The sequence below is a fragment of the Ambystoma mexicanum genome, chromosome 5q, assembly GCF_040938575.1.
Source record: "Ambystoma mexicanum isolate Mex_15411 chromosome 5q, UKY_AmexF1_1, whole genome shotgun sequence".
Taxonomy (NCBI): domain Eukaryota; kingdom Metazoa; phylum Chordata; class Amphibia; order Caudata; family Ambystomatidae; genus Ambystoma; species Ambystoma mexicanum.
In genome coordinates this window covers 1,286,160,963-1,286,173,610 of record NC_090933.1, presented here as the reverse complement: position 1 = coordinate 1,286,173,610, position 12,648 = coordinate 1,286,160,963, and the positions used below count along the sequence as shown (strand labels likewise).

At 45.4% G+C, this 12,648-nt stretch overlaps 1 protein-coding gene across 1 annotated transcript in view; it reads left to right on the top strand.

The window, feature by feature from the left end:
- LOC138498393 (tapasin-related protein-like) overlaps positions 1-12,648 on the top strand; it is a 280,667-nt gene that overhangs the window by 155,535 nt on the left and 112,484 nt on the right. The window contains exon 4 of the mRNA XM_069622165.1: positions 5,987-6,085. Coding sequence (XP_069478266.1) covers positions 5,987-6,085 — 99 coding nt within the window. The remainder of the gene's footprint in view (positions 1-5,986; positions 6,086-12,648) is intronic.

The following is a 12,648-nucleotide window of genomic DNA, read 5'->3' as shown; positions in this document are numbered from 1 at the left end:
AAATGGGAATGGGGAAGGGCAATGGTGGAAGGGGGAATTACCGCCCCGCCAACCTTGGAATAGGGCGGTAATTCCCCTTTCCACCAAGGCGGTGCCGGTATTTTACCGGCATGGACCAAGGTGCTATTAGCACCTTGGTCCACCGCCTACCGTGTAATGAGGCCCATAGAGCCTCATTACGAGTATGGAGGCAGCCAGAAGAGAATGGCTAATAAAGGCATGGCTGCCTCCATACCGGGTTCCAGTACCGGGTTCTGTGAATGAGGAATTACTGGGTCATTCCAACCTTGGAGGACTCGGTAATTCCTCATCCACAAAACCCATCCCCATTCGCATTTGAGACCCCATAGGGCTCAATGGGAATGGGGATGGAGCTAATAACATGCCCGTTAACAACTGGCCAGTTATTAGCTCCTTGGTCCCCTTGCGGGTCCCGCAAAGGACGTCTGGTCTGACCAGACGTTCTGTGCGGGTCCCACTAGGGGACCACGTAATAAGGCATCCCGTAATGAACGGTGCCGGTCCTGTACCGGCACCCTTAATTACGGGAGCGCCAGCCTCGTAATGAGGCCCATATTCTTGAACTTGTTTGACTTTTCTGCAAGACCTGCATAGCCTGGTTCTTCAATACCCAGCGTGCCCCTTCCTCCCCAAGTCTGTATTCACTCAGTATTTGCTTACAGGGCTGTGTTGTTAGTGTTTTAAATAGGTTTCCTGTCATTTTAGTCTAATTAAAATCTTATTTGTATAGCCCCTTGATTGAAGATTCCTTTCATGTTGCTACATACTATCGTTGTTTTGGATGCGTTTGTGCTGGCTCACACCCCTTGAAGAGTGCAGCCTGTGAAAGCGAGCCCCATTTTACAGGGATGCACCCCTAAAATACAGGGGACCCATAATCACCATAAACCAGAGTAAATGCACCCCTCTAGGGAATCAAAAGTCATGAGGCTGTCTTGCAGGTGATGACAAGACTTTAATCTTTACAGATCATGAGGAATGGGGAAATGGCTGAGGAATCTGCCATTTGAGGACAGCATTCTGTCGTCGTCGCTGGCTCCCTCCAAGGTCCTCTGGATACTTTGCTGTGCCCGGGGCTTAAATACCCTTCACTTGGTCACTGGATACCAGCAGAGCTTCTCCAAACTTGTTCTTCTTGCCATACAAGGGATGTTGCAGAGGCTCCAGTGTTGCATGGTCAGGTTCCCTACTTAACATAATGCTGCATTAGCAGGAATAATTTGTCGCTCTTGTTTAGCATAATTTACTATGTTATAAACATTCATACATAAACACATCTTCCCGCCATTCTCTCCGCACTTAACTCAATAAACTTATATTTGATCTGGTCCAGCAATTCCTACAAAAAACCTGTTTTCCCATAGTATTCTGTCGTGCCTTGAATCTTTTTTAGTCCCCATTGGCCGGTGATTGACAGGACCAGTTGGTCAACCACGTTCTCTGTTCAAGCCTTTCGACTCAGTGATGCAACACCGCACACGCACTCTGTGATCTATTCTTAGTGCAAGCACATTCCTCTTTGGCAGAGAGCCTGCTTTTTACTGTGTGTTTTGAACAAAGCTATTTTACAATGTACAACAGTTTTACAAATTAATTCAACTAATAATTGGGATTGACATATAAGATGCAAATAACTATCTTTACTTAGTGACTGGCCACACCTCTGTGTGATTATTTTTGCATGAAAGAAGCTTTCGCAGTGCTATAGTGCTTAGAAGTCTTGACTAATTGTAAAAATTGTAAAGCGCTTGGGTCAGTTTGTAAATGTAGGAAAGTAGGAAAGTTGTAGGCTCCTTCCCAACACCTGCCCCAGACCATGCTCTCTTAAGAGCCGAAGGAGATATACCATCCATGTTGTGCCTGTTTCACCTTTATGATTGAGGTCACTGCTGGCTTAGTAGCAGGCTGGGTAGAAGTTTAGAAACCGATACTCATCCTTTTTCTGCACAGCAGTGGTGATTTCGTCGCAATGGTTCTTTTTAAAGCTTTACAGTGTTCATTTCCAAAGATCACTTCCAGTATAAATTCCCATATGAGGAAGGGAAAAGGACAAATAGCTCCAATGAGGGTTCCTGGTCCCTTTGCATGACATCAGAGAGCATTTTGAGACCATACATTTGACGAATATGGTCATTAAAAGGTTGTATGTTTGCATCAATAAGTACACAATGTAATGTGAGTGTTGTGCTCATTTGCATTTTTCCTAACATTTGTCCTAACATTAAAGTGTTTGCAACCTCTAACCATACATACTCATGTGGAGAGCTTCAGGGTTTAGAAGTGAAGATACAATGGCTGTGACATATGTTACTCCTTTAGGGTGTGGGTGCATTCCCCCCATTCCCAGAGATAGTTTTAGAAGAAGAGGGCAGTCCCCAATGTGCAGACATCCCAAGAGAATTATATCGGAACATGATAAGGCAAAGGAATTCATGGAGAGGAAATCAGGAAGTGACTGGAGCCAGCCACCAATGAAAACACAGCATATTAGAGAGAAGGAATCGCCCCGATTCTTATAGTCTGCCGTCAAATCCTTCAGGCTTTTGGGTATAGTACAAAGATTCAGATTATCCTCTTCAGCTGAATGTAGACTGGCTTGGCACCAGGCAGGACAGAGCTTGTTGTGAAAATCTCTGTCTGCCAAAAACAAGATGCTGACTGGACCTTAATTGCACAGATAAGAGCTGAGGAAAATGGCGGATGCTCCTGAGGCGCTGGTGACGCAATGTGCCCCAAGACTTGGCATGCGAGCTCGAAGTGCTCAAAACTTCAGAACTTTGCATTGAGGATGAAAATAACATGTATTAGCAAATAGCATATACACGTGGACACTTCATGTTTTTGTAAATTAAATACTAAATGTAACTAAAGGCAAATTAGACGCACATTGGTTCCTGTTTTATGGGATGGGAGCAACAGAGCGTCTGGGTGAGCGGGGAACAAATGAACCCGGCTGAGTGGGGGACAATGTGGTATGTGTTATGAGTGTAGGCTTGTGGTAAACACATTGGGCCTATTTACGATAGTGGCGGTACAGTAATAACGGCGCTGGTAGTGATGCCAGCGCCGTTTTCACTGTACGACCACATTGCGAGTTCTGCTCGTGGGTGCCGCTCTGCACGCCTGGTCAAACCAGGCGTGCAGAGCGGCACCCGCGAGCAGAACTGGGTGGTAGCTGGTCAGACCAGGCGTGCAGAGTAGCACACGTGAGCAGAACAGGATGGTAGCAACGGTACCGTTATGAACGGTACCGCTGCTACCATCCTCCCCATTCCCATCGAGCCCTATGGGGGCTCAAATGGGAATGGGGGCATACCAGCTCCGCGTCCCGCGAAAGGGGAATTACCGGGCCGCCCAGGTCAGAATGGCCTGGTAATTCCCCTTTTAAGGGACCCGGACCCGAGTTTGGGGGTAGCCATGCCCTTATTAAAGGCATGGCTACCTCCACCTCGTAATGAGGCCCATTGTGTGGTATGTGTGTTATGGTATGTGAGCTGCGTGGCATGTGTTTTGATATGTGTGTTGTGTGGTATGTGTTGTGGTGGACAGGGGATGACCCGAGGCATTATCAGAACTGGAGCCCATGCATTCATGCATGCATCTTTTGCGAGGCCACTCCATCCATTTATCGGGTTAACCAGGCATGGTTCAACACCTAGTCCATCACGTTGCACATTGCGCCACCTGACTCAATAGACACTGCCTACTCCTCTCCTCCCCACCACCTGGTACAGCTGCTCCCCTCCTCTGTATCCTACCACCTCTTTATATGTTCTGTTACTTCTGGAAAGTGCTCTGTTATGCGTCTGTACTGTTGTACACCTCTGTAAAGCTCTCCATTATGCATCTGTACTGTTGTACATCGCTGTAAAGTGCTCTGCTATGCACTTGTTCTGTTGTTACCTCCGTAAAGCGCTCTGTTATGAATCTGTACTTTTGTACACCTCTGTAAATCGCTCCGTTATGCATCTGTATTCTAGTACTCCTCTGTAAAACGCTCCGTTATGCGTCTGTACTGTTGTACGCCTCGGTAAAGCGCTCTGTTACGCATCTGTAGAATTGTACATCTCTGTAAAGCTTTCCATTATGTATCTGTACTGTTGTACACCTCTGTAAAGCGCTCTGTTATGCCTCTGTTCTGTTGTTACCTCAGTAAAGCGCTCCGTTATGCATATCTACTGTTGTAAAGCGGTCCGTTATGCATCTGTACTGTTGTACGCCTCTGTAAAGCGCTCCATTCTGCATCTGTACAGTTGTACATCTCTGTAAAGTGCTCCATTATGGATCTGTACTGTTGTACACCTCTGTAAATCACTCTGTTATGCATCTGTACCGTTGTTAGCTCTGTATAACGCTCCGTTAGTACACCTCTGTAAAGTGCTCCATAATACATCTGTTCTGTTACCTCTGTAAAGCGCTCCGTAATGCATCTGTACTGTTGTACACATCTATAAATCGCTCCATTATGCATCTGTGCTGTTGTTACCTCTGTTAAGCGATCCCTTATGCATCTGTTCAGTTGTTACCTCTGTAAAGCGCTCCGTTATGCATATGTTCTGTTGTTACCTGTGTAAAGCACTCTGTTATGCATCTGTACTGTTGTACAACTCTGTAAAGCGCTCTGTTATGGATCTGTACAGTTGGATGCCTCTGTAAAGCGCTCTGTTATGCATCGGTTCTGTTGGGTCAACTAGGCATGGTTCAACACCTAGTCCATCACGTCACACATCGCGCCACCTGACTCAATGGACACTGCCTACTCCTCTCCTTCCCGCCACCTGGTACAGCTGCTCCCCTCCTCTGTATCCCACCCCCGCTTTATATGTTCTGTTACTCCTGGAAAGTGCTCCGTTATGCATCAGTACTGTTGTACACCTCTGTAAAGCTCTCTGTTATGCATCTGTAAAGTTGTACATCTCTGTAGAGCTCTCCATTATGCATCTGTACTGTTGTACATCGCTGTAAAGTACTCCGCTATGCATCTGTTCTCTTGTTACCTCCATAAAGCGCTCCGTTATGCATCTGTACTGTTGCACACCTCTGTAAAGCGCTCCGTTATGCATCTGTACTATTTTACTCCTCTGTTAAACACTCCGTTATGCATCTGTACTGTTGTACGCCTCTGTAAAGCGCTCTGTTATGCATCTGTATGGTTGTACATCTCTGTAAAGCGCTCCGTTATGCATCTGTTCAGTTGTTACCTCTGTAAAGCGCTGTTATGCATCTGTTCAGTTGTTACCTCTGTAAAGCGCTCCGTTATGCATCTGTTCAGTTGTTACCTCTGTAAAGCGCTTCGTTATGCATATGTTCTGTTGTTACCTGTGTAAAGCACTCTGTTATGCATCTGTATTGTTGTACACCTCTGTAAAGCGCTCCTTTATGCATCTGTTCTGTTTTTGCCTCTGTAAAGCGCTCCGTTATGCATCTGTAGAGTTGTACATCTCTGTAAAGCGCTACGTTATACATCTGTACTGTTGTACATCTCTGTAAAGCACTCCGTTATGTATCTGTACTCAGGGACGAAGAATGTTGCTTTACCGGCTGGGGCTTGCGGGTGGGGAATGGCGGCAACAACAAAAAAAGACCCATTGTAACATACAGGGACATTCACACAATTGGTCTTTACCAAAGCCTGCGTACTCATTGCCCCTGTCTGTATTGCTGGATACCTTTTTGTTTGTTTGATTGGTTTTTTATAACACGCTTTACCACCTGAGTTTGGCTTCTAAGCACGGATCTGGAATTCAAACCTCTGTTGCTCTGCACGGTTTTGCTTCCAAGTCCAGCACTTTGCCCCTGTGCTATCCTCCGTTCACAGCTAGTCAAAGCTATAAACGGTGCCGGTGAATCCATGCTCCCAATGCCCATTATTCACAGAGAAGTGTACACTCCAGTGAGAAGTGCTGGTGATATGCACCACCTACGGTTTGCTCAAGAACTCTTCTTTCTGCTTTTCATTCCACAGAGGAGGAGAAAGGAGTCAGCGTTGCGGCGCTTGTCGTGTCCATGGTTGTGATCTTGGTCTTCATCGCAGTTGGATTATTGCTGTTCAGAAAATACGCAAGTATGATTTTTTTTCTAACGTGAAAAATGAAACAAAAAAGAGCAAAAACTCCCAGATTATTAAAAAAATGAATTCCAAAATCCAATAACGAGAGCGCGCCAACCCTACATGATGGATGCGGGAAAGGTTTAATTAGAAGATGGGTTGAGGGTGGAGTTTGGGGGAGACATTGAGGGTCCACTTCCATAAATGGAATGAGGGGATTCTAAAAACAATGAGTTGGAAAAACTGATGTTTGTAACAAGTAGAATTAAAAAAGATTGTGTGTCCTAAAATGCAGTAAGAACCCCGCTACTAGCATATGATCGTCCGTGTAATCCTTAAACAGACCCATAGCACTCTTTGGTAAGTTATACCCAGTGGCAGTCTCCAGGCGCTCCAGTGAGCACCAGTCCCTCCCTCTTCTTCTCTCTTTCACTCTCCTGTGGTCTCTGCAGTTGGGAAGGGATGCCATCTGCGCTGGTGGCCAGCACATGCTGCTCATGTCTACTCCTTCCTCTTACTTTGCACTCATTGGGCTGTCAGACTCCCTCTACTCGCTCTGACACTTCCTTACATGTATAGGGTGAAGTTAATCCTATATAACTACCCTTTATGGCAAGCAAGAGGCCAAGGAATTCATCAAATATAATCGGGAGATAAAACAGAGGGACCTCTATGACCTTTCAGGATATACCAGGCAAGATTTACAGTATAAAATCCTCTAGGGCTCCCGGCCCGATGGCCTTGCAAACCTGCTAATCACTTCAGTTTTACGTTCTTTATTCTGAAAATAGACATTTCCATCAAAGAGTACAACACAAAAAACACTTGTGTATAGGTGCGTTATAAATGCCATATCATATAATCAATAATACATATATACAATTAAACATCAGTAATACATGTTTAAAATAAATAAAACAACCATACGCTATTTGATTTGCAAAAACTGGCTTCTCAATTGGAGGACATTTTCAATATAAGAATAAGTACACTGTGCAGTAAACATGTCAGGAGTTGATGAAAGAAACCTAAAAGCTGTTAGCACTTGTCTCATCCCCCAGGCCCTTAGTATTGGGAAGAGAAATGTCTTCCTTAAGACAGCGAAGGCGGAACAAAAAAACATAAAATGCTCTGGGTCATCCCGTTTGCCATGAGCAAACACATTTACGGACAATGATGGGGCCACTCTTTGGGGAGGGCACAAGGTGGGGTCATTATAAAAGTGCCTGTAAAAGTGCTGGTAAATAGGGTACCAGCACTTATCACACTGCCACACTGCAGGCTTGGCGGTGCCGTTAATGCCTGTGTTGGGGGGTAGATGCATACGTCATCCATAGCTTCTGTCCCGCCCCCAGTCCAATATCGCGCAGGTGAAAACCGTTACTCACTCAGACAACCGTACCGCCCGTATCCCAGCCATTAATGCTTAGTCTGTCGGCAATCATTCTCCAATATACTTTGAAGTCTCCCGTGACCTCTGCCCTTTCTAGTTGCAACCAAGCCTGCTCTGCAACTTCTAATTTGCTGATTTTTAAGGGCTTCTTATTGAAAGCCATGGCTATAGCTATTTCCTACTGGTCTCTACTTGTACAGTCAGGAGCATTTGCTTAGCCATCTTGCATTAAACTACAGTGCTCTCCTTGTTTTACTTTTTGGCCTGGGAGGCATTTTCCCCAAAACATGGCTAGTTATTAGATTTTCCCAGGCCAGCCTTTTGCCTTCATCAGGGTGGCCAATATGAAGGCATGTCTTTATATCGTCCATGGTTACATGTATGACCCTGGCTACCTGTTACTCCAGGTCAGCATTTTCCCAGAATATTGTTTTATACATTCCATGTTCATCCCCATTCCCTCCTGAAAAGGGGATTCTTTCCCATGCCCTATTTTGAGGATATGGGGGTCATGATCGCTTTTGATCCTGGCAACCACCTCAAAGTCTTAAACTAATGTAAATCAACACAGGCTGTGTTAATTTACATTAAATATTGCTCAATGAGCTTTAACAATATTGGTTTTGTGTGCAATTCATGGTAGCAAACCCACTCTTAACAATCCCTTGACGTAGCCACCTGGCAGGGTGACTATAACTTGCTCCAAATTGCAACCCCCAACACATCTTATTTTCTGTCAGGGCGCCTAACCACAACCATCCATTACTGCCAAAATCTTTCAAATCAATAAACAATGGGCCTCATTACAAGGTGGCCGGTAAAGGATTACCGGTCATAGCGCCGGTGCCGGTAATCCCTTACCTCCCTACTACGAGGTCCCTTTGCGGGTCCTCCTCTAACGCCTGGTTTTTCCAGGCGTTAAGGACGGGACCCGCAAAGGGACTTTGGAGCTAATAACGGTACCGCAAATAGCGGTACCGTTATTAGCACCTTCCCCATTCCCATTTGAGCCCTTGGAATGGGGTGGTAATTGCTTCATTCACCAGGGAGGAGTCGGTAAGGGTTTGGAGGCAGCCATGGAGCAGTCATTACCTCCAACCTCGTAATGAGGCCCAATGTGTTTTATAGAAACAAATATGATCAATAGTTTATTTTCTGTGGTGCAGAACCTGACTAATACGCACTTGTTTCTTTACCTTGACTGATGGTGAATATCAGTCATAGATAGGGTCTTGCAGCCGACAGATTCATGTTGCACACACACAGTGAACAGCTACCCCCACACAACGTAAAAAGGCGCACAGACATACACATTTCTCCATTACCTCTAATAGACTTACCCAGGCCTAGCCAAACTGATCTGGAACGCTAGTCTTTATCTGAGACTGAGGAGTGCTCACCTCTCTCACACAGAAGGGAAGGTGGCCAGTCCAGTGTGTCCTGAGCTGGGAAGTTAAGAATAGTCTGGTGAGTACTTCAGACCATGAAAACTCCCTTGATGAGAAAATAAGGGAGTTGGACTAAAAACAAATAAGATTGCAGATAGACTACCTAGCTCGCTTTGCTGGAGAAGAACATTCAAAGCTTCAGCCCAGGAGAGCATTCTAAAAACCTCTGTACATTCAGGGGTGCGGGGGAAAATTCCCCAGATTCCCTGGAAGGAGGGATGGTGAAACTGGGTTCTATACTGGGCCTAAAGATAAATTCAGGGAGCGTCACCCTGAGAGTTCACTTTGGCCAGGCAAGAGGAGTCCAGACACCAGGGTTTTGGGAGATATTCTCAGTCTCGTAGAAATAGGGAGCGCCTAGAAGACAGGGAAGGGAGTATCAGTAGCAGTTCAGAGTCAGAAGGGGGATGGATTCCAGAGCAGAAGAAGAAAAAGACAGGGAAACAGAGCAAGGGTTTTGTGAAAGAGCCAATAAGACAAATTAAAGCCAAAAAGAGCTTCCTGACCCCATACCACAAGAATGCCAAGTATTCGGTATGGGAGCACCTGGAACTTTATGAGCAGATGATGGCATCATTCCAGATCAGAATTGATGTGAATTATATAGCATTTGCTAAATGGACTTTCTCATCTGAGTACTCCAGTTTCTTTGCAGGACTGGAGGACCAGGATCATTATAAATAGTGAATCTATAAGGCAGCCATATTGAAGCATTTATCCACCCATAGGAACCCACAAGAGGCCAGTAAGGCTGCATATAACTTTCAGTGTGGGGAAGATCAGTCGCCTGAGGAGTTTCTGCAGGAGTTAAAGCAGGCATTTGCACAGAATTTCCAGCGGATTAACACAAATAGTAGGGAGTTTATATCTACATATTTCAATGCGCTCCCCAAGTACATAAATGATCAGTTGGTGCGTTATTTTCACAAGCATAGGGCCCTGGATTGGGTGATTGAACAGGCCACGTGGATCTATGAGGTCCAGAAGCCCACTGAGCGTAAAAACACCCCACCATCGAACACCCTATCTGCTGCAAAGGTGGCAGAGGTAAGCGCTACTCCTCAATTGCATCTGGAGATGTGGGGGCTAAAAATACTCCTACTCCCAACAAGCAAAATGGACGGCAGAAGGGACCCTCCAACCCGGCCCAATTCTACTGGTAGTCAGGCAAGGGCACAGTACAATGATCCCTCTGACACTGCCACCTATATACGTCCTAGGTACAATGGTACCAAACCAATCCTGAGGTATGTAAACACTCCCCCGGCCGAAGGGGGTAAACCAATCAGGTAAGTACTGCCGGGAAACTTCACTTCAAACTTTCCTCAGGAGAGAAGTATCACTCCGCCTCCCAATTTGAACTTTTCTTCAGATACTACCCAAACCAGAACTTCCACAACAATCTCCCTCTCTCCCCATTTCCAGGCCAAAAGATCTGTGAACCCGGGAAAAGAGAGAATCAGGGTTGAAAATGATGGGGGAAATGTCCAGTACCCGAGCGAAGGGACAGTTACCCTTTTCAGGAGCAGGAGAGGTCTGACTCCAGACCGCGCTGCAACCCAGAAAAGGTCTTGCAGCTGGAGCGACAGGTCCAGCAAATGACTGATGATCTGGGGCGCATGCAGAGGGCTCAGTCCAACCCTCAACCTAACCCTACTTCCCAGCATTCCCCAACACCCAGTTCAGATGCCTCAGGGGGGAACCGAAGGGTGGAAATGTCTGACAAGCCACAAGTTCCTGAGGAGAGGACCCGGGTGGAGGGGAGATGCCAAGCCCTAGAGGAAGCTTCCTTTCTCACCCAGACAGAATTCCATAAAGCCTCTCAGCCTTAAAGCGTCTCTTCTACCCCCAACATTTTAGAACCCAAAGAGCATAGGGTTAGTAGGGGAGGCCAAAGAAGAACCCACTTTGTGGAGGACCTCCGGATCGTCCCCTTTGAAAGAGAAGAATCCCTGTAGTATTCAGGTAAGAATACCTTCTCTTTCCGAAACATGTATTTCCCTCCCAAAGAAAAATGGGTCTCAAAAGACCCTGAGTGGGACAGGGTAAGTATGGAGATTGACCCAGAGCATGAAACTATTCTACCTTCAAAATGTGTGTAGAAACTGATGTGTCCTTTCCCCAAACAGGTTCTGAGAACTGCCTCCAGGAAAAGGGGGCCAACAAAGAATTGGTGGAGAAAGTGGATTCCCCAAATCCACCCATTGCCAGCTGTAAAAGTTTCTTTACAGATTCCCGATCTATGACACAGAAAATTGCCCAAGAACACATGGTGTCAGAATTCAATATTAAGAAATTGATAAATGTATTGCTCTCCTCTGAAAAGTGCACGGAACAACCATAAATCACCAATGCAATTATAGAGCAAATACTTCAACCCATAAACAGACAGCCACAATAACTCACAGCCACGCACTCTTTAGAAGATAATCAGCTCTTTACGGCTATTTATTCAAAAATTGCAAGTACATAGGAATAACTCATAAAACTAACATGGACATAGATTGCAGAAGAAGTAAAGAAGTCAAAAGAAATACATCACAGTGAGCGCAATTCTTGTCCTCGTCTCGTCCAGAAGCGGCTGGAAGACTCCGGGGGCAGCCAGGAAGAGAGTGCTACAGCTCACAGGAAGGCCAGACGGAGTGTCCTTCTCTGGCTGAAGTCTCACCTGACCCCTCCGGGTTTCCACATATATAGGAACTCCACAAAAGGGGAGTTAATTCTCGAACCTTCTGGAATTGCACCTGCGCAGTTGAGGAACAGCCGTCGGTTGCCAGCTGGGTCAATCGAGAGCTCCCCCCAAGGAATGCAGGGCCTCCCTACTCTAAAAACATGCTCCACGGAGAACAGTAGCAAGTCATAACAATGTTCGCTTTTCCCTGCAGAAATGGCCTTGACTGCATACCAAGTTTGAAAAAGCATGTTTGTCTCAGCACTGTGAATCTAACACTTCAGCAAAATGTGTGCAGCCTTTCACTGCGGAGTGAAGTAAATATCCAACATGGCTCTGAGCGCTCCCAGAATGCATTGCGCGCCCGCGCCATATTGAACCAAACATGAATTAAGCAGAACACTTCCACCCTTTGGATATTTATATTCCGTAGCCAGGTGGCACTGGAACTGGTCTCTGAAACCTACCAAATGTTAAAACTAAATTTGGAATACATTGAAGGCAGCAACAACAAGCAATTATAATAGACACAATAATAAAAATGCAAGCAAAAATATAACGTAGTGTACCCCCAATATCAGGTATCCATGAAAATAACCAATCCCACCAGTTTCTGTTTTGATCTTGAGACACTTGAGAAATGAGATCCCTCAAACCTCGAATATGACTTTCAATGGATCGTGAGTGGTCACTCAAATTGAAGCAACACATACCTTCAAAGGCATTACACCCTAAATTATGTTTCAGCAATGAGTAATCAACAGCAGCTCTGTTCTGCAAAGTAGCTTTTCTAATAACTTGACTATCAAGGAGTAATTCTTCTAAAGCTTGCGAAGTATGGTTCAGACTTTTATCTACTAAACACGCTAATTTCATCAAAGATTTGTAACCTCCAGCAGCTAAACCCCAAACACCTACTAATGAAAGGGTTAATGCTAAAACCTCAGCTTCTGGTAGCAAATTTACATGTGAATCACAGTCAGGAGATAGTCCCATAGATTCAAAGGTTGACCTTTTACCTCGAGTTATCACTGAGTGTAAAGGGAACATCATTAGTCCTAATCGA